Genomic DNA, 22,004 nt, shown 5'->3' on the forward strand with positions numbered 1-22,004 from the left:
CTTCATCTATGCGGATATGTCTGAGAGACACTGTGATATCCGTACAGAATGATCTTCAGGTGAGAATGACAGGTATAACTAGGTGTCTGAGACACCCTTGTTTGAGAGTAAAGTTAGGAGGAAGTCATGGTTGACTGTGTTGAAGGTGGCCGAGAGGTCCAGCAAAATACTCTAAATTGATCTGGTGTGTATGTGTAAAGTGTGCGGTATGTATGTAAGTTTGTGTGTGTGTAAGTGTGTGTAAATGTATGTATGACTGTGTGCCCAGATATAGATTGGCACTCTGTAGTGCTGTAGTGCCCAATGCAGTCCTCCAGGTGGTTTCCGGTTGAACGTACGCTGTGCTCTATTGGCTGCCATTTCTCACCGGTGTGTGGAGGAGTGTTGATGTGTGTGCTGTAATGTGTGTAAAACGTGTAAATTGTAAAGCATCTTTGGGTTTCTTTGGAGCCCTCCCAGCTGGCATCAGGCGGAAGGCAGTGTACACCCTGGACAGGCCGGCAATCCATCGCAGGGCAGACAGACACACAGACACATTCACTTACACACTCACACCTAGGGGGCAATTTTACCCAACATCCAATTAACCTAAACATGAAAAAACCCGGGTCATCCCAGCCAGGAATCGAACCCAGGCCGTCTTGCTGAGTTAAAAACAAGTTAAAATGAGGCTCAGTAGTGTGTGTGGCCCCCACATGCCTGAATGACCTCTCTACAGTGCCTGGGCTGCTCCTGATGAGACAGCGGATGTTCTCCTGAGGAATCTCCTTCCAGACCTGGATTAAAGAGTCAGTCAACTCCTGGACAGTCTGTGGTGCAGTGTGGTGTTGGTGGATGGAGCGGGACATGAGGTCCCAGATGTGCTGGATTGGATTCAGGTCTGGGGAACGGGTAGGTCTGTCTATAGCATCATTGTCTTCATCATGCAGGAACTGATGACACACTTCAGACACATGAGGTCTAGCATTGTCCTCATCAGAAGGAACCCAGGACCCACTGCACCAGCATATGTTCTTACAATGGATCTGATGATTTCATCCCGGTACCTAATGGTATTCAGAACACAGGTCTGTGCAGCCCTCAAAGGAAATGCCTCCTGACACCATTACTGACCTACTGCCAAACCGGTCATGCTGGAGGACGTTGCAGCAGCAGAATGTTCTCCACAGCGTCTCCAGACTCTGCCACGTCTGTTACATGTGCTCAGTGTGAACCTGCTCTCATCCATGAAGCTCCAATGGCAAATTTGCCAATCTTACAGTTCACTGGCAAATGCCCATCGCCCTGCACAGTGTTGGGCTGTGAGCACAACCCCCATCTGTGGGCCCTCATACCATCCTCATGGAGTCGGTTTCTAATCGTTTGTGCAGACACATGCTCGCTTGTGGCCTGCTGTAGGTCATTTTGCAGGCCTCTCGCACTGCTCCTCCTGTTCCTCCTTGCACAAAGGAGGAGGTAGCGATCCTGCTGCTGGGTTTTTGCCCTCTTACGGCCCCCTCCATGTCTCCTCGTGTACTGGCCTATCTCCTGGTAGTGCCTTCAGCCTCTGGACACTACGCTGACAGACACAGCAAACCTTCTTGCCACAGCTCGCATTGATGTGCCATCCTGGATGCACTACCTGAGCCACTTGTGTGGGTTGTAGAGTCTGTCACATTCTACTCTGAGTGTGAAAGCACCACCAACATTCAAAAGTGACCAAAACATCAGCCACAAAGCATAGGTGGTGAGAAGTGGTCTGTGGTCCCCCCCTGCAGAACCACTCCATCATTGAATGTGTCTTGCTAATTGCCTCTCATTTATACCTGTTGTCTGTTTCTATTCCACAGCAGGTGAAACTGATTGACAATTAGTGTTGCTTCCTAAGTGGACAGGTTGATTTCACAGAAATTGGATTTACTTGGAGTTACATTGTGTTGTTTAAGTATTCCCTTTATTTTTTAAACAGTGTATTGAGTATATCTTTTGATGCAAATTGCACCCAAAGTATTAATATTTCGCGTGGCCAATGTTATTTTCCAGCACTGTTTCAACTGTCTTGTGTATGAAGTTCACAGGTTGCTACTAGAATCCTCTTTCACTCCTTCATGACAACATTACAGAGCTGGTGGAGGTTAGAGACCTTGTGCTTCTCCATCTTCTGTTTTCTTCTGTTTAAGGAAGCCCCACTGATGCTCAATAGAGTTTAGGTCTGGATAAATGCTTGGCCAGTCTATTACCCTCAGGTTTCATGCTCTGCTTTAGAATGTCACAGTACATGCTGGCATTCATCATTCCCTCAATAAACTGTAGCTCCCCTCAGCCAGCAGCAATCATGCAGATCCAAACCATGACACTCCCCCACCATGCTTCACTGTAGGCAAGACATCCTTTTTTTTTTTTTTTACTCATCACCTAAGTGCCATCACACACGCCTGAGACCATCTGATCCCACCCCCCAAAATTCTCTTGGACTCACCAATGGTTCCAGTAAGCCATGTTCTTTGCCCGATTGTCTTTAGCAAACTGTTTGCAGACTTTCTTGTGCATCGTCTTTAGAACCCCTTCTGGGAAGACAGCTATGCAGACCAGTTTGATTAATACAGCATGTGGTCCGAGTATCGACAGACTGACTCCCCACCCCTTTAACCTCTGTAGCAATGCTGGCAGCACTGTATTTTCAGAAGCAAACCTCTGGATATGATGCTAAACACATGTATTTCAACTTCTTTAGTTGATGGCAAGATGTGGCAAGGCCTGTTCTGAGTGGAACCCGTCCTGTTAAACTGTTGTATTCTCTTGGCCAAACTGCTGCAGCTCTCTTACAGGTTGGTCAGGGTGGGTCTTGTTAAAGCATAGGTCATCTTTATGTAGAACAACAATTTGCACATCCTTAGAGAGTTCTTTGCCACAAGGTGCAGACTAACAGCAAATTTAATAGGCCTGCTCTCCATTTCCATTGGAGACCTTGTAACACTACTGAGTCACATGGCACTGGGGAGGGAAAAATTGTTGATTGGGCACAATTAGACAATTTTCACTTAAGGGTGTACTCATTTTTGTTTCTAGCAGTTTAGACATTACTAGCTGCGTGTTGAGTTATTTTGATGGCACAGAAAATGTACACTCTTATAAAAGCTATACACTGTCTACTTTACATTGTAATAAAGTGAATCTATTTACAAATCTAATTATAAAAATTTGAGGGGTGTACTGACGTTTGTGAAATACTGTACGTGTTTGTCGAAGATCTGATGATCAAACTAAAGAAATAACTAGAAATAACAGACAATTTACCTTTGGCATTTTGCTTTTCATCTTGTTCTTAAGCTTCTGAGGTGAAGACTCTGCTTCTTTACTCCTGCTTTGTTCCTTTTGCTTCTCTTCTACCATGTTGTCTCCTTCATCATCATCATCGTGCTCTTCCTCTTCTTCCTCCTCATCCTCGTCCTCGTCCTCCGAACTGCTGATTTGTCTGCGAGCACGTCTTCGGGAGGACAGAGCTGGTTGTACAGTGATTCCAGCATCAGCCGTCCAGTCTGAGCATTCACTGGATGAACGGCTTCAGTCAGGAACACACAAATCAGTAAAAGTGAAAATTTAACTCATATTGCATCATTTTACTAAAACAAACATAGATCAAAAAGTTTTGGACTACCTTGAGATACAATTCATAGGGTTTTTTTGTTTGCTATACTGGAGCATCAGGTACAGCAGTTTAATTATTGTAAGTCACCATCTGATTTAAAAAGTAGATAATGTTTGTATAATGATCTTATGATTGGAAAATACAATATGTCTTCAGGTTTAAGGTAGCCCCTGTCATAAGCATTCAGAAATATATTATTTGTGTGTATGTTTACCTTGAGCTGTCACTTCTCCACTCCTCTTCCTCCTCATTTGAAGAGTCCATCTCACTTCCTTCCATTTCATTGTCCTATACAGCGACACAATCCACAGACATGTGTTTAATATAAAGATTTATTTTTTCCAAAATAGATCTATATATATTTTAAACACTATAAACGCCAACTAAACAGATGCAAAAAGGGACTGGAATTCATGCTATAAAGAATTAGAATTGCAAAAAATAACTGTGAAAAAAAACAATTAAACAAACAAACAAAAACAAAGACAGGAAGTGAAAGTGCGCTGTACCTCGGAGGAAGCAGTCTCCTCTCCCTCTTCACAGGAGAACTCTATATAATCCCTTACACCATCTTTGCTCACCAAATGCTTCTGACGCTTACGGGACTGAGCTTGCTTGGTACACACTCCGTCATCATCAGAGTCATCCTGCACGTACAGCAATTACACACAAACACACAGGCTAAAAAACACAGTTGGGTAATTAATTTACCATTAGGACACAGTAACTTAAAAGGAGATTTCATTTTAAATGTTATCAAGTGTTACAATAAATGGGTCATTTTATTGTCACAGCCTTTTACATTATAAACTGTGTGCAGAATAAAAGCCCATAACATCTGTTTTTGCAAGGCCAAAAGTCTTGTCTCTTTAAATGATTCAATCAATCATAGATACCTGTAACAAATTATGCGTATTACAGAAGTGAGGAAAAAAAAAACGTGCAGGGAAAGTGAGAAAGCCCATAGGGGCTTATATACTTAATTAGTACTTAATTACAGCACAATTTATAGTTCAATTTATCACAGCAAGTTTTACTGTTAGTAAAATGTTCTTTTTCTGGAATGCAGTGTTTCTTTTAAGCCAGATGTACTGGGACACACACCTTTCAAAGAGTTCAACTTTTGTCTCATTGGTCTACAGAATGTTTTCCCAAAAGTCTTGGGGATCATCAAGATGTGTTTTGGAAAAATTGAGACGAGCTTTAATGTTCTTTTTGCCGAGGTTTTCGGTTTTCAGTGGTAGGAACTCTGCCATGAAGGCCATTTTTGTCCAGTCTCTTTCTGATGGTGGAGGCATGAACACTGACCTTAACTGAGGCAAGTGAGGACTGAGGTTCTTTGGATGTTGTTGTGGGGTCTTGGATTCCCAAAGCTTTGGAAATGGCTTTATAACCCTTTCCCGACTGATAGATCTTAACTACCTTTTTTCTCAATTGTTCCTGAATTTCTTTGGATCTCGGCATGATGTGTAGCTTTTAAGGATCTTTTGGTGGACTTCACTTTGTCAGGCAGGTCCTATTTAAGTGATGTCTTGATTGAGAACAGGTGTGGCAATAATCAGGCCTGGGTGTGGCTAGAGACAGTGTACTCAGGTGTCAGAAACCACTGTGACAGTATGTTTTAACAAGGGGCTATTACTTTTTCACACAGGGTCATGTAGGTTTGGATTTTTTTTCTCACTTAACACCTTCATTTAAAAATAGCATTTTGTGTTTACCTGTGTTGTCTTTGACTAATATTTATATTGGTTTGATGTTCCGAAACATTTAAGTGTGACAAAATAAATCAGGAAGGGGCAAAACACTCTCACACCACTGTATTTACCTACAGTACTGATATAAGTTATAGAAAATTGTATTGTATAGAATAATAAGCTTACCTTGAATGTCCCTTGTATTATTCTGCGTTTTTTAGTACTGTAGACAGCAATCTCCTCTTCACCTTTTGCTATGCGGTAAGACTCCTGAGACCTGTGAAAAGTTGAAATACGTTATCTTTACAAATCTTTAGAGTTTACTTGAACTTATGATTAATTTGCTTTGCCGGTAAGAGGTTTATTATGGAATCACTTAAATAGAACCTGTCTAACAACATGAAGCAGCTAAAAGAAATTCAAAAACAGATGAGAAAACAGTCATTGATCATCTGTCGGTTTAGAAAAGGTTACAAACTCAATTTCTAAAGCTTTGGGACGGCAGTGAACCTGCCTTGCTGCTTTAGGGCTGGACAATTTCCTATAATAAATGGAATCAGGAATTCTGCCGTTTACCAGACAATCCTAAAGGAGAATATCCGGCCATCTGTTCATGACCTCAAGCTCAGGTGGTTTCTGCAGCAGGACAATGACCCAAAGCACACAACCAAGTTCACCTCTGAATGGCTTTAAAAAAATGAAGGTTTTGGAGTGACCTAGTTACAGTCTGTTTGAGATGCTGTGGATGATCCTAAACAGGATGCTGAAAATCCTCCAATGTGTCTGAATTAAAACAATTCTGTAAAGAAGAGTGGAACAAAATTCCTTCAGAGTGATGGGAAAGACTCGTTATCAGTTATCAGTAAGGCTTGATTTCAGTTGTTGCTGCTGAGGGTGACACAACCAAGTTATTAGATTTACCAAACACTTTTCACACAGGGGACGATTTTTCCTTTAATAAATAAAATTATAATTTTAGTGCTTTTTATATATTTTTTTTTATTGATGTTAAAGTTTGTTTCATAATCTGAAAAAATATGCAACTAGGCAACAATATAAAACTGTCCTGTTAAAAAAAAAAAAAAAAATGTGATTGCCCCAAGAATGACTAGAACCGGTCACAGCTACAGGTCCTAGTTTTCAGGCCTGGTGTAATAATCAGAATAATAAGAGTAATCAGAAATGGGAGGAGAGCTGCTAGATTTGCATTGGATAGGATCTTACCTGTATGAACTGAAAGTGAGTTCAGGTACCACAACTCTGCGACGCCAAGCCTGCAGGTCTCTCTCTGTGGCCATCTGACTGCGAGGGGCATTCTGATGCATCTGCCGCACTCCCTCCACCTGTCCACTGCGCCGGAGTCCAACATTAGGAGGAGACTGCACTTCCATACGTTCACTTAGAGACACTGTATAAAAAACAGCAACACAAAAAGGGAACCAACTTAAGAAAACCTTTCAGTCTCAAACAAAAAACACTAACACTAACTAATGTTGCATATTTATGCTAATTGCTCCAAAAAATGTATTACTCATTAAAATACAATAGGGATCGGTAAGTCTGAAAAGCTATTTCCCAACTGCCTCAAAACTACAAAATATACATCAAAAATACATCATTTTACTATACACTGCTCACTGTTTAAGCCATTCAAAAAGTTCCTGATTGCTTGATTGTTTCAAGTAACCACCAAATAAACAATATGCATTACAATGCAAACAATATTACTCAATCAGAAAGAACCAGAAAAAATGATTATACAAGTTATGGATAATATGCAGGTATCGAAACAAAAGAAATGGCAGTAACACTGCCATTGGATCATCCATCCGAGCTCTGCTCATAAATTTCTGCTGTAGAAATTTCAGCTTTTGTTTTCTGGTATTTACAGCTAGATCTAATACACAGTTCAGAAGATAGCACCTTCTGTCTGAACTCACTCATTTATCTTATGAGCAAAAGTATTGAAACATCTCACTGTTAGGTGTGTGTTGTTGACCAGGTGTTTCCTGATACATTAATTATTTAAACAACAAACAAAAAACTAGAGAACTTTATAAAAAAAAAAAAAAAACAGCAAATCTGAGCTGAGAGAAGCTGGAAAATCAATCGGAACCATTGCACAAATATTGTCCGTAACTAGTGCAATCAATTTGGAATGTCCTAAATAAGAAAGTAGTCACTGGTGTACTAAGCAACAGGTGTTAAACAGTAAGGCCAGGAAAAATCACAGCATACAGAAACATTGCAAGTGCTGTAAAGAAAAAAAACCCTAAAACAATGGTTAGTATCAGCAACAGCAGGAGTGAAGATATTACAATCTACTGTTCACAGAAGACTTCATGAACAAAAATAGAGGCTTAACCAGAAGATGAAAACCACTATTAACAAGACAATTAACAAGGTCAGTCTGGAATTTACCAAGAAATACAGAGACACACCTTTCGACAAATAATGAACTAATGAGACAAAATTACATTTACCAGCCTGATGAAAAGGATAAAGTTTGGAGAAAGAAAGGATCTGCTCATGATCTCAAACATACCATCTGTGAAAGGGGAGGGGCTTGTTAATCTTCATTTATGTAAAGTGAATTTCGAATTCTACAGAAACATTGTCTGTGAATTTAAAGAAAGATTACACCAAACTGATTCTTCATCATGCAGCAAAATAATGACCCAAACCCCACTGCAGCCTGGAAAATCATCACAGAAGAAGAATGCAGAAGGTTAGTGATGACAGTGGGTGATTCAGGTGTCAGACGTGATTCAGTTACTGCAAGCAAAAAGATTTTTTTTTTTAAGTAAATTAAAGGTTTTATTTACTTTAATTTACTTTAAGTTTATCTGTTTCAATATGTTTGCTCATAAGGAAAGTGGGTGGGTTCAGATAGGAGGTGCTGAATCTTCTGAACTGTGTATCAGATCCAGATAAAATAAATACCTGGAAATAAAAACTGAAATTTTGATCTCCTGCCTCATATTCATCTTTTAATGACAAATCTAAATGTTTTCAGTCTACAGCAGAAATAAAGAGATCGGCCTCACTGTTACAATACTTTTGGAGGGCACTGAATATTATATGGGTCATTTTAGCTCCAGATCAAGCACAGAAATTTTACATTTGATGTCAAATGATGAACACTCCAAGTATAATCAATTCCTTAGGCTCAACCTTTACCTTCAACAGCAGCTAGAGAGTTCAGAGAGTAAATCTGTACCTCTTCTCGGTGTTCCGGGGGCACCTACAAGGGCAGCTACAGCCTGTCCTCCAGCCCGCCTGTCCTGTTGTTCTTGGAGCTGGCGGATGGCATCGTCCAGAATGCTTCGGCGAACCTGAGGCTCCTCACTCTCTGCTGGCTGCTGACTGATCACCTGCTCCACGACCTCACCGTCACCTGAACAAACATGACGTGTGTGAAGTATCTGAAATCTGTTTGCAGACAATTATACAGGAATAGCAGGACAGGACAGATTATTTCCCTCTTTCAGTTACCAATCAGAAGCAGACCTGCTGACTTCTGGAACAGCTGCAGACAAATGACAAATTCCAAAACCGGGGATTTACAATGATTGTGTCAATCAGTAAAAGCACCAAGCACAGTAAACATATGCTACATAATATCTAGTCAAGCCAGAGCACTAGTGGTAAACAGTAAATTACATACTTTAGCACAGTGTCGAACGTAGTGATTGGTAGATCTTCAGAAAAGCAACAAGTGCTGAATAGGTAAACAAAGATTGTGTAAGATCTTTTATCAGCTACATCCGCTAGGGCCGTTACAGAAAACACAACTCACAGATCAAATCATGCTTTTCAACTGAAAGGTCTGCATAAATGAGAAAAAAAAAAGATTTTAGTAATATAACCTCTAAGCACAGCTATAGGATAAGCAGTACCACTTTAAAATAAGACTACCTTTATACAGAGTTTATACATGGATTACATTTAGTTTATTAATGGTTACTAATTAGGTTGCAAATGCCTTAAAAATCATTAATAATCAGTTATAACACATACATAGAAAGGGCAACAATGACCCGTTGTTTGCCAAACAGTGAACCCACAGCCATCTGTATTGTTGCCCTTTCTACGTATGTGTTATAACTGATTATTAATGATTTTTAAGGCATTTACAACCTAATTAGTAACCATTAATAAACTCATTGTAAACCATTTATAAACCCTTTATAAAGGTAGTCTTATTTTAAAGTGGTACCGGATAAGTCATATTGTTTTACTTTAAAACACATTGAAAGGACTCCATTACTCACGTGCAGCAGTATAGGGAACTCTTCCACTGCAGACTGTGCTAAGCTATATTACAGCCTGGAAGAGCATATCACAGCTCCACAGTGAACACTACTTATTTTCGTGCCAAGCCAAATGCTCATAAAATGTTAAAGACCTTAAACTAAACTGATTCATCTGGATTTCTGCTGAAGTGGTAGGTTTTGATTTTGGCACAAACAGCATTCATGGACTAAAACTGCCTTGTGTCAACAGTCCATGTTTGATGACATTACATTACATTTTGGCATTATGATGAATTGAACAGGAACTTGTGGCAAAATAGAAAAAGAACTAAAGAAAATAAATAAATAATAATAATAAAATAATAAAAAAAACCTGTTCACTCAAGATTTTTTGTTCTTAAATAAGAGAAGCTAAACAGACTTTTCTACGAAGAAACATCATCTAAAACATTTAAGCATATCTAAATCAAATATAAAAAACAAACTGCAAGATAAATAAAATTATTGTTATTTAACTTTGAATCAATGTTCACTTATAAGTAGGCCTGTCATGATAACATTTTCAGGATGATAAATTGTCTCAGAAATTATAAACAATAATAATGCCATTTTAAAGGGGCACTATAGAAAATGTTTTTTTCCTGCTTCTGGGTTCCCAAAGGAGCTTTAAGACAATGTGCCACACTAATAATATACTAGAATAATACCATTCCATCATTTTACAGTTAAACTAACTTTTTATTATTAAGAGCAGACATTGGGCTCCCAATATAAAAATATTCTATCCTACATAAATAAAACAAGAAACAACAAATAGTTTGAAGTAGGGATGCAGCGGTACAGTATGGCCACGGTTCGGTTCGTATCGCGGTTCTTGAGCCACAGTATCGGTTTGGTTTCGATATATCAATATTAGAGCTTAGATTCTCTGCCCGAACCCTACCCGACCCAAGATTTCCCACAACATTCAACCATGCCTGTCAAGTTTAGAATTTAAAAATTAGGAAAATTTTCCGTCGCCCACTTTAAGCCGTCCCACCAGCCCAACCGAGGTTCAGTATCTCTTACATTTTAAGACAGGTTGACAAGAAATCTAAAATTACCACCTGTGAACCACTTACACACTACAATTCGATGATCAGAATCTGATAGGTCTATCGTTGCTGACACTGAAATGTTGTGGACATCCCTTCATATGTAATTCTTATAATACAGCCTAAATGAAAACACTTTTCTAGATATTTAAGTCTTCACTTTTCTGTCAGGGATGCACTCTGTTATTTTTTTTAATTCAATGGATTTAAAATTGAACAAAGGGTGCACAAATTCTGCAAAATGAGCTTTTACTAAAGGACATGGACCAGATATATTCAATCAATAAATCCATTCCTCAATAAAGTATGCAAAACAGTACATCAACAATGGATTTCATGTAGCAATGTAATAATGTAAACAATTCACTTGTTTCTGATTTGTTCTTTTCCCTTTTATAATACAAAGGAACAAATTATTAAAACAAATATCCATAAATATCAGTTCAAAGGGGCCTACACAATTAATAATCTTTATTTAATATTCCTCTAGCAGGCAACAAAAACAGCTCGGGAGTACTTCCAGATAATAAAGTAAGTGGTGGTATGATGTGTCTAATACACTGATTTACATAATGATTGAGTTATGGTTCACAGTGGGCCAGACGGCGACAGGGGGCTTCCCCACAATGAACTGTCTCTGCGCTCCGCAAATCCAGCAAATTGATTGGCTGTTTCTCCTGAAAGGCGGGACTTTCTCCTTGAACTGGCACCATAATTCCTCATTAATACATTTTTTTATTTTTTATATATAATACGGGTAATTTACGGGAAAATACTAGTACGGGAGGACGGTGGGAAAGAGGGGTAAAATCCGGCAGTTTCCAGGCCAAAACGGGAGACTTGACAGGTATGCATTCCTCGGGTCAGGCTTTTAATGCTATTTTTATTTTATATAAAGCTCTGGGGTGATAATCACAATATAACCAAGTAACCAAGTATTATCATTAACGAAAACGAACGAAATAACAAAAACTGAAAGTAAAAAAAAAAAATAAAAATAAAAAAAAAACATTTTCGTTTTGCGGAGGATAAAATCAATCAATAAACCTCTCTCTCTCTAAAACAATTAAAACTAACTGATTCACCAGTTACACAATTAAATCACTCAGCCACACAAATGAGCACAGATTCACGTAGTGTCTTACTTGTAGCAACGTAGCCCAGCTGTGGAACCAGGTGTTCATCTGAAAAGTTTTCCCTTCCCGGCACCAGTCTCTGATACTTTGGGGGATGAGGGTTACCATCCACATCTACCAGGAAGGGTGGAGGCATGAGGTGAGGAGCTTGCTGGGTTTGCTCATCCAGAACGAAACCATTAGAGTCTCTGATCAATGGTCGGTAGTCAGTGTGAAAAAACACCTGATCCGGAAGCTGAAGGTTGTTTTCAAAAAGAATTCTGGTGAGGCACTGAAATCACGATTTTTACCAGTTGTTCTTTAGAATCATACACAGCACATTTAAGATGTCTAAGCAATGTGTACCACTTTTCCACAAACATAACATGTAGGAGAGTTATAGAACCGTGTCACTGCAGTTATCTAGAAAATACTGACTCAAACCACAGGAAAGAGGATAATTGTAGGATGTAGAGATAGTAATTAGAAAATCATTTGCTGGCACAGTTAAATCTTAAAAATAGTAAAGTGATGAAAGAACTTTTTAAACTAATGTTCTTTTTTACACAGATCAACACTCTCACCAAGTTTATAACGAACATAAGACAAACCTTTTCATAGGGTTTAGAACTTCCAAATCCAAAAATCACCAGATGCCCATGAGAGTCCGTGCAGGCAAAGCGGTGACCATCAGGAGTGAACTTGCAATCGAATACAGCACCATGTCCTTGCCCTTCAATCTGCCCAGACAGCATTACAAAACATTGGTCAGAATTGTATAACAGCATAGTAACAAGAAAGTCTACATGTATTTGCAACCACAGGTTAAAGAGAGAAATCAGAAAAATGTGAGGTCTCCAGACAGTTTTATCGCTAATGACTTCCATTTATTTATGCTTTTTTCATTGCCATAACACACACACACACACACACACACACCTCTTTGGGGGACTGAAACATTCTAGCCCATGTGCAATTCGTGTAACTGGAGGCTTCCACTAGAGGGCAGAACGTAGAAAGGGCTTCGGGAATTACACAATGTAAACATGGCAAAGGGCTTCCTGATTTAAAAGATAAAAACATGCTACAACGGCTACACTAACCCTAGCGGTTTTGTGTGTATTGCATGTCATGTTCATTTTTGAAGGATGTGCATGACCTACGCTCCAAACAGATGCAGGATACGCATAGCCGCCTTGATGCGTGTATTTAACAGCAAGTATATTTCTACCTTTACTGGTATTTTTATGCTCCTATTTTAAGCAATGCTGCAGCATGGTATTTAATGAACTAAGTAGACTCAGAAAAGCACTAAAATACATTGCTACAACATGAATGGCAATAATCTTTCTCCAAGTATTGCGAGGATATTGCATTGTCTTTGAGTAATGGTCAGATAATACAGATTTTGGCAGATACGTAAAAAAAAAAAGTGGTATTGGTGCATCCCTAATTGTGAATAACTCCTCAATCAGAGAAAAGAACTGAGCATGTAAAAGTATTTTACTTATAATATTAATAACTATCCACACAAAAAACATTTGGGTGAACTATAGACAATCATATACCACATAAATAAACCTCAGATGTTTGCAAGATAAAACAGGCATACTGTACCATGTTAAAATAATGCTGAGTCTTGGTGCCTTTCACAAGGTCCCATATGAAAACATTCCCATCATGTCCTGCAGAAAGCATGACTCTAGGGTCATATGGATGTGGCTCTAGCACAAATACTTCTGCCTCATGACCCTGTGAAGAGTGTATTAAGTTATAGTGTTTCACATCAGCAACATAAACTGGTAATAGCTTGTTCTATCTGAAGTAAGGACATTTCAATAAGTAAATTAAATAAATACTGATCATATTCTAATATTCTCAGCTGTATATGAACTTTACACATCTTAAACAAAAGGTAAATTATGAAAGTATGATATATGAACATTTAATGTATTATTTTTTAGCTTGTGGGCTCTATAGTGCAGGTCTAGGAAACAGCAGTTCTTAGGAACTAAGGAGGTGAAACTGAGGTCCATAACTTCAGGAAACTCTTAGAAGTGCTCATTTGATGGTATGACATTTACATCACATTTACATCCTGGTAAGAAATACCAAGGCAACTGTCCTTTGCCTTCAGTCAAGCATCATGGTGGTGGTAGCATCATGGTCTGCGGCTGTATGAGTGCTGCAGGCAGAGGCAACTGGGCCACATGGCAGATTTCCAACATGATATAGACCCAAAACACATCTCCAAAATGAAAACTGCAGAGGAAGCTGAAGGTACAGGCAATGGAATGGCCAAGTATGTCTCCAGATTTGAGCATCCATGAGGCATTCTTTAGACGTATTGGAGGACAGAAGGTCTCTAACATCCATCAGCTTTGTGAAAGAATGGAGGAGGGAGAGGATTTCTATAGAAGTCTGAAGCTCTGGCAATCTTCATGAACTTTATCAAGAGGGTTGAGGCAACGCTAGATATTTGTAGTCACAAAAAATATTGACACAATTTGGCCTTTTTTCACTGATTTTCTTTAGCCTTCCACCATTAAAATAAAAATGGAATATTTTTAAATGATATAAAAATGATACCTTTAAAACATGCAGCAACTGTCCTGTGTAGGAATTCCACACTTTGAGATGATGATTATTAACAGCAGTGATGACTGTACTGTCATGGCGATCCCAGGACACCATGGTAACCTTGGGTTTAAAAAAACATTCTTCTTCTGATGCTGGAACAGAGCTGTGTTCATAGCCAGAAAGGGGGGGAAAAAATCAACAATACTGTTACAGAGACGCATCTAGAAAGTGCAAAACAACAGATACAGTTGTGGAAACATCCTACCCAGGCAGTGTAGCAGACATGTCCAGTAAAATGCTTCTCCACTGGTGTCTCTGATGCAGCTGCCAGATGCGGGCAGTCCCATCACGACTGCCACTTACAAATCTGAGAGAACACATTTAATAAAATAATAAAATAAAAAAAGAAGGAAATGAGCATATTTTTAATTTACACTTGCACGCACACTTCAGTTCAAGAACTGTTTTTTTTTATAGAAAATGTACAAAAATATCAATATATCACTTAATCTATCATTTAAAGAAACCCTGTGAGCAAGAGAAAAATTCAGATAGTCATATGACCATCACTACAGCTTCATACGTTTGTACTATTACTACAGGGATCAGCAGCAGTGATGGCCTGTGGTTTGTAACGGTGTGGGTGTGGCAGGGGCTGCAGCTGCTGAGAAAGTGCTTCTTAATAGACTGTCTGTAGATATCAGTCTTTCCTAATCCACTAATTCTTGTACAGCCTGGACCCCAGCTGTAGGCAACAGCACCAAGTCTAGGCCTCTCGAAATGATTAGATCATTGTACGATAAATGAACATGACGTCAATGCTGTGTTCACTTCCCTGTATTTAAGTTTTAGCCAGTCATGCTGTTCTGATCTCTTGCCTGCTCTGCCCAATACTGGCAGTCCAGCACTCCAGTAAACAGTAAAAAAAACTATATATATTATAGTTTAATATATATATTATATATATATTATAAATAATTTGATCCAGGATTCCAAAACCAGGATCTTTTCTGAAGACTGAGTTAATTTGGCATAAAATATTTTCTTTTAGACAGCCTGCAACCCGATTTTGGTTCCAATAACTGAAAGTACAAGAACCATAAAGAAAACCCTCATACAGGACAATCCTGGAAGAAATCCTGGTGGAGGCTGTAACAGACTTGATACTGGGAAGGAGATTCAAGACAATGACTCTAAACATACAGCCACAGTGCAATGGTTTAGATAAAAGACTAATTATATGTTAGAATGACTCAAGTCCTGTCTTAAATCCCATTGGGTTTCTGTGGCAAGACATGTAAATTGCTTCAGTTCACAGACGCTCTCCATCCAACCTGGCTGAGGTTGAGCTGTTTTATAAAGAAGAATGGACAAAAAAAATTCTAGATGTGCAAAGCTGGTAGAGATATATCCCAAAAGACTTGCACCTGTAATTGCAGTAGAAGGTGGTTATGCAAAGTGTTGATATAGTGGGGCTAAACACTTTTGCACTTTTTTTCAGATTTTTATTTAATAAATGTTTTAAGGTGATAAAATGTGAAAAAGTTCAAGGGGTATGAATACTTTTGCAAGCCACTGTATTACTGAACTGATTGACTGTGTTCATACTAAAGTTTCAATATAATATATTTTTTGTTTATATTATAAAGACTAACTTTTTTTCTTCGTGTACCAAAATTGCGAGCTCCAAACTGTAGTGTACAACGTACCATAACTTCTGTGTATTGTTACACTACTAATTAAATTCAGTACAGTGTAATATTACCTTCAGGTCAAAAAACAGTCATGTACATATATTTTTTTCAAATATATCTATGAAATCACTACATACCTCTCTCCTATATTGCAAAACTGGATACTGTCAACTTTGTCCTAGAAAAAAAAAATGTGAGTAGAAAACTAGATCCACATTTTATCACAGTGGTCTAAAAAAGTTTAATACAAAATGCAACCTATTAAAGCCAATTAAAATAAAAGTTCTTACTGTGTGAGAATTAAGTTCTGCCATTTTCTCAGGACTTCCACTGCCCAAGTAGTAAATCCTAATTATATCATCTGTGCTGCCTGTAGCCAAGAACATCCCACCTGATTGAAATAAAATATACATAGTACTTTTATTCTATATAAAAGGAACATATTTCAGAAAAGCACATGCTCCTTCAATCATACCAGGGCTGAATGAAGAGCACACCATCTGAACACCAGGTCTTGGTCTTTCTGTGAACTTCTGGGGACGATCACTGAAAAACCATTAGAGCAGTAAGAGTTACAACTTGAATAAGATTGTATATATTTTCTGAGTTGTATGATTGAACTCAAACTGAAGGTACATGGTGACAGCACTTACCTAAAACTAGTATTATTTACATCCCACTGCCAGAAGTACACAGTTGCATCAGTTCCTGTGGAGACCATGTACCTTTTCGAGCCCTTGACAAATGGTGAAAACTACAGGGGGAGGAGCGATGAACGAAGTTAAGTGTCTTTGAAATTTGAAAATAAAGAAAAATGAAAATAAACTTAAAAAGGAGATTTTTGCTGTTATTTTGTGCTCACACCTAGCACTGGAAACTATGCTCATGTTAATTTCTTTGCGAATGAGATTTTAGTGAGCAATATTTGCATCTATGGTACAAGTCTCAACTTTGATTTTTTTTATATTTATATCAGCAATTTAGTATATTTACTATGAATTTGACAGCCCAGAAAAAGACCTGTAAAGAGGTAATGGATCCACTGTGTCCCTGTAGGACTGCCACTGGGGCACAGGTACGAAGGCACCAGACACGGATGGTTTTGTCACAGCTCCCAGCTGCTATCAGGGTGTTTTCCAAGTTGACAGCGAGGTCTGATATTTCAGCATGATGTCCCCGCAGAGTGGAGTGGAGCCTCCCATCATAAGAAGACCAAATCTTTACCAAGGCATCGTCTGAACCCTGAGGAACAAATGAAAAGTAGCAGGATGATAATTAATGTCTCAATAAGCTTCGAGTACATCAGGGACATTGTATAATAAGCACAAATATATAACAAACCTCATTACAATGTTTGTAAGGAATGTTACATTTCTGCCCATTCTTGATCGATTTAGCTTTTCAATATTTACATCGGTCAGACAATCTTACAATAACCTACTGTAAAAATCCTGGATCCTGTCCGATCAAAGGCGATGCAGTAAACAGCAGAAAGGTGTCCCAGAATTCTTCTGTGCATTTTCATGTGTTGATAGTTGCTAACTGGGTGAACAAAGCTGAACCGCTGAGCACCGGTCAGTTCCCTGCCTCGACACACTTCCACTACACACACACACACACACAGACAGACGCACAGACACAGAATAAAGCTTTTACTTGAAATAATATATATTAGTGGTGTTAAACTAACATAAATTAACCAGATTAATTAAAACAATCTTCTGTTATTATCACAATTAATCGCACTTGCATTTTTTAAGAATTCATTTAATAATAGATATTTACATGTAAATAAAAAATAAAAACAATCACGTTACAATGCTAGTATTTCTCTGTAATTTTAAGATAAATAATGTGAGTCTGATTAAACCCAATATTACTGTATTATATTATCTCAGGGCAGATTCTATGCTTTTCAAACGAGCATACTTTAATGTGCTGATTAAAACTTAAACACAGCTTTAGAAAAGGAGCAGCAGCTGTGTATGTTTGTGTGTGTGTGTGTGTGTGTGAGAGTGAGACATTAGTATAAATAAAATTTAATATAGCTACCTTCAGTAGAAAAACTGTTTCATTGCTTAATATGCTAATACCAGGCCCCGTAAACTCAGTCATGTGAGTAAGTTGCTCTAATTAACATTGCCAAATTAATGCCCTAATGATACTTTCAACACACTACCTAACCGTTGCTATACGTTTTAAAGGTGAGAGAGCAATGCCTCTACAATTCTAGCTCTGAGATAATCGGACAGTATGAGTTTATACTGATTCTTGTGGCTGAAAACTTAACAGAGGTGCAAACAGGTAGAAAACACATCATGTCTGATGCATTCTATAGAGAGATTAAAAATACATTTTTAACGTGGCATGACATATGGCAGAATGATCAAAATTTGTGCACCCTTTTCGGGCTAGTTGGCGCTCTCGTTAACAGGTTTCAAGAAATATTTGCAATCCTGAACATAGCTTGAAATATTACAACTAATTTTCAGTTCAACTAACGATGCAGAATAACATGTCCTTTTAATTGTAATGTATTACCACCCTACAATGCTCAGTTGCTCACCACTGCCCAGCATACCAGCATTTTCTTTTTCAAAAATCTGAAAAGTGGGTCATGCAAAAGTATTTAGCCCCTCTATATAAATACTTAATAGGGTCAACTTTTATTGCAATTACAGCTGTAAGTCATTTGGGGTTTGTCTCTACCAGCTTGTGAGCAGCAATTTTTTATTATCTTGCCACAGGGCTGCCACCACCATGTTTCACAGTTCAGGGCAATGTGCAGCGTTATTTTTCTGCTGTCTCATCTGACCACAGCACCTTCTTACACGTTTGCCGTGTCCCCTTACATGGATTTCTGCAGCTCCTCCAGGGTGATCATGGGCGTCTTGGCTGCTTCTCTGATTAGTGCTCTCCTTAAGCAGGTGGATGGCCATGTCTTGCTGGGTTTGTAGGTGTAGAATACTTTTTATATTTTTGCATGACTAATTTAACAGTGCTCCTTGGGCTGCTTAAAGCGTGGGATATGTTTTTATAACCTAACTTCTCCAAAACTTTATTTCTGACCTGTCTTGTGAGTTCCTTGGTCTTCATGATGCTGTTCACTAGTGTTCTCTTTTAACTAATAAAGTGACTTCTGAAGGCAATTGATTGTACTGGATTTTATTTAGGGATAAACTGAATACATGATACATTAATACATTTGCACGTCACACTTTTTAGGTTTTATTTGATTAAATTTTTTGAAAGATCTACTTCACAATTAATTGCTACTTTGTGTTGGTTTATCACTTTATCACTCAATCTATATAAATCTGGGGTTGTAAGGTGACAAGATGTGAAAAATTATTGTGATTTAAACAGCAACAACAACTTTAGTTTAAGTTTGAGTTAATAATCTGTTACAACTGATGCTAAAATAAAACCACAGACAAACAATTGTCCTATATTAGGCACATTATAATTTGTAAAAGAGATGGCCTTGGTCACTATAATTCTTTCAAGTTTCGCCTATAGCTAAAAGACTTTCCACATGCTAATACAAATAAAAGAACCTACCCAAATTAGGGGCATCTGTGCAGCATACAGGTCTCTCTGGAGGTCTCCCTCTGTGAAGTGCAGCGAAGGATGAGCCTTTCCATACCCTAGTACTGCAATCTTAGCCACCAGACAAGCACACAATAAGTTAGAACTGAATAGCTGCACAGAAAGAATAAAAAGCTTTGAAAAGATGTGACTCACCCTTAGCTTTACCAAGTAGGGAGTGTCTTCCCACCCCCAAAAGAGAACGAGCTCCTGGGACACCAGATGGCATGTCCTTGTCCAGAATTGGGCCGATCTGCTTGCATATCTGAAGCAAATGGTCTGGCGCAATATGCCTGTTGGCAGCAATCTTGATCACAATAATTAAAGATGTGTCATGACATAATCAGGATGCATAATCAAAAACATTCAAAGCTTAAGCACTGTCAGCTCTTGACATTTTCTAATTAAAACTGTGGTACGTGCCTTCCCAATCACCCACCACAGATCAGCTGCCCATTATACAGTTTATTTACCTGCCTCAGACTAGCTGTTCACTCTCCAGTACTGATTACATAAAAGTTTACATGAACTCTAACTGCTCTTATTACTGGTGCTGGTGTGGGTTGCGGCCTCCGAATCTATCCACCACCATTCCCCCAGTCCCATTCCCACACTCAGGTAAACCAGGTACAGACAAAAGCACACAAACAGTGTGTTGCAGCCTTGGAAACAGACAGGCTGGCAATTTCTCTGGACAGGTAATGCTTCAGCAAGGTTGCTAACTATAGAAGAATTGGCAAAAAGCAACTGACTGTTACTTTACCAATATTTTTCATGCTGATTAGATGCCCAGATTTACTGACAATACCCTGAACATACCTTACCAAGTTATCTTGATAACATCTCAGCATTTGCAAGAGCTGGTCAAATTAGAGTAAACAATAACTAAACAAAAAGCAGTAGGTGTGAGTTTGATTTCCCTTCAGAAAACTACAGACATCCATTATTCTTGACAAAACACTCCTTACGCATGGTAGGATGGACCAATATTACAAAGCAAACAAAAACTGAAAAACATGCAAAATGCCAAACAGATGATTGCACTAACCTGTCCTGCATTCGGTTCGGGGTTACAATAACAAAGTATATTATATTTAGACAGATTCTCTCCTGTTTCTATAGCGCATGCACAGATTATAGCTTAATCATGCAGCTCGTAGGTTTTCCTGTTAATACAATTACACGATTAACAGACTTTTCAACGCAAAACGGTGACACTTACTAAATCTTCATATGATCTTGGGTGTTCGTTTCCTTCCCAATCCAGCCTCCGCGGCAGGAGCTGCAGAACAGAACAGCCCGTTAGAAACAAGAACAGGCTTACAGACATGTTTTCAATACTGTCTGAAACTGAGCTATTATGAGCAATGGCTAAATTAGCAGAGTAAATCCATCGGCTCTCTGTGTCTCAATCCACACACACACACACACACCTGGTGTTCCTCCAGCTCCCTCACGAGAACCTACAACACACAACAAAAGTTTAATCAGCTCGCATAAAAACACAATATCAGCTTAAGGCCAATAGGCACATAAGGAGCAACACACACACACACACACACACACACACACACACACACACACACACTTACTTACCTCTGCCGCTCTTCGACAAGGACCAGTTGTCAAAAAGCGAGAAATGAGGAAATAGAGCTCTGGGGAGGAGAGAAGATGAAGGAGTGAAATAAAGTGTTTTTTGAAGGCGCTAAGTTACACAGTAGTATCAGAAACGTTAGCTGCTATTGCTACATCTCTCTAGCGCTGTCTTTTATGCCTCCTCACCTGACTCCAGGCTTGAAACACTCCCGCTCCTGTCCATCGTTTCGGCCGCGGCTCGATTCAAACGCCTGTCCTGAAACCAACTACAGCTCTAGTTTGTCGTGTATTTATTATGAAATGTGGCTTCGACTCCGCTCTCTGCTTAGCCAGTTTTCGGTCGCCATTGGAAATAAGAGGCCTCAGCTTACAGAGGAACTTCCGCCAGAGCAGAGGAAACAGGGGGTTGGGATAAAACTCTCTCCTAAACAAAGAGCATACACCTTCACATTGAAACCCCTCTCTTATGTGAGTTTGCGTATGTTACACCAATGTCAAATGTTTAAAAAAAGCAAAATATAAAGCTTTTATTTTACCACAAGATCGAATAGCTTATCAATGACGTCACAGCTTAAGGTATCATTCGTTGCTTTTTTACTTTCAATGAAAATAATACAAAAGCTATGTGCAATAATGCATTTTCTTTTAATTAATGCGGGTTAGAGACGTGACATTAATTTTGTTATGCACTCAGCCCCACCCACTAGTAAAATTATATATTTAATATTCAGTATAATACTTGAATGCATCTCTTCTATA

At 38.7% G+C, this 22,004-nt stretch overlaps 1 protein-coding gene across 1 annotated transcript in view; it reads right to left on the reverse strand.

Annotated features, from left to right (window-relative positions):
• Positions 1–21,632, reverse strand: part of brwd1 (bromodomain and WD repeat domain containing 1) — a 41,682-nt gene extending 20,050 nt beyond the window's left edge. Inside the window, exons 1-23 of the mRNA XM_022664018.2 lie at positions 21,432–21,632; positions 21,246–21,304; positions 21,083–21,112; positions 20,872–20,931; positions 19,806–19,956; positions 19,623–19,721; positions 17,503–17,663; positions 17,082–17,303; positions 16,715–16,815; positions 16,537–16,607; positions 16,352–16,452; positions 16,199–16,239; positions 14,633–14,734; positions 14,377–14,530; positions 13,405–13,539; positions 12,399–12,527; positions 11,818–12,043; positions 8,543–8,719; positions 6,547–6,730; positions 5,509–5,599; positions 4,138–4,275; positions 3,843–3,916; positions 3,277–3,541 (exon numbers count right to left, since the gene is read on the reverse strand). Coding sequence (XP_022519739.2) covers positions 3,277–3,541; positions 3,843–3,916; positions 4,138–4,275; positions 5,509–5,599; positions 6,547–6,730; positions 8,543–8,719; positions 11,818–12,043; positions 12,399–12,527; positions 13,405–13,539; positions 14,377–14,530; positions 14,633–14,734; positions 16,199–16,239; positions 16,352–16,452; positions 16,537–16,607; positions 16,715–16,815; positions 17,082–17,303; positions 17,503–17,663; positions 19,623–19,721; positions 19,806–19,956; positions 20,872–20,931; positions 21,083–21,112; positions 21,246–21,304; positions 21,432–21,468 — 2,808 coding nt within the window. The 5' untranslated portion in view covers positions 21,469–21,632. The remainder of the gene's footprint in view (positions 1–3,276; positions 3,542–3,842; positions 3,917–4,137; positions 4,276–5,508; positions 5,600–6,546; positions 6,731–8,542; positions 8,720–11,817; positions 12,044–12,398; positions 12,528–13,404; positions 13,540–14,376; positions 14,531–14,632; positions 14,735–16,198; positions 16,240–16,351; positions 16,453–16,536; positions 16,608–16,714; positions 16,816–17,081; positions 17,304–17,502; positions 17,664–19,622; positions 19,722–19,805; positions 19,957–20,871; positions 20,932–21,082; positions 21,113–21,245; positions 21,305–21,431) is intronic.
• Between the last annotated feature and the right edge of the window lie 372 nt (positions 21,633–22,004).

This window comes from Astyanax mexicanus, chromosome 4 (assembly GCF_023375975.1).
Source record: "Astyanax mexicanus isolate ESR-SI-001 chromosome 4, AstMex3_surface, whole genome shotgun sequence".
NCBI lineage: Eukaryota > Metazoa > Chordata > Actinopteri > Characiformes > Acestrorhamphidae > Astyanax > Astyanax mexicanus.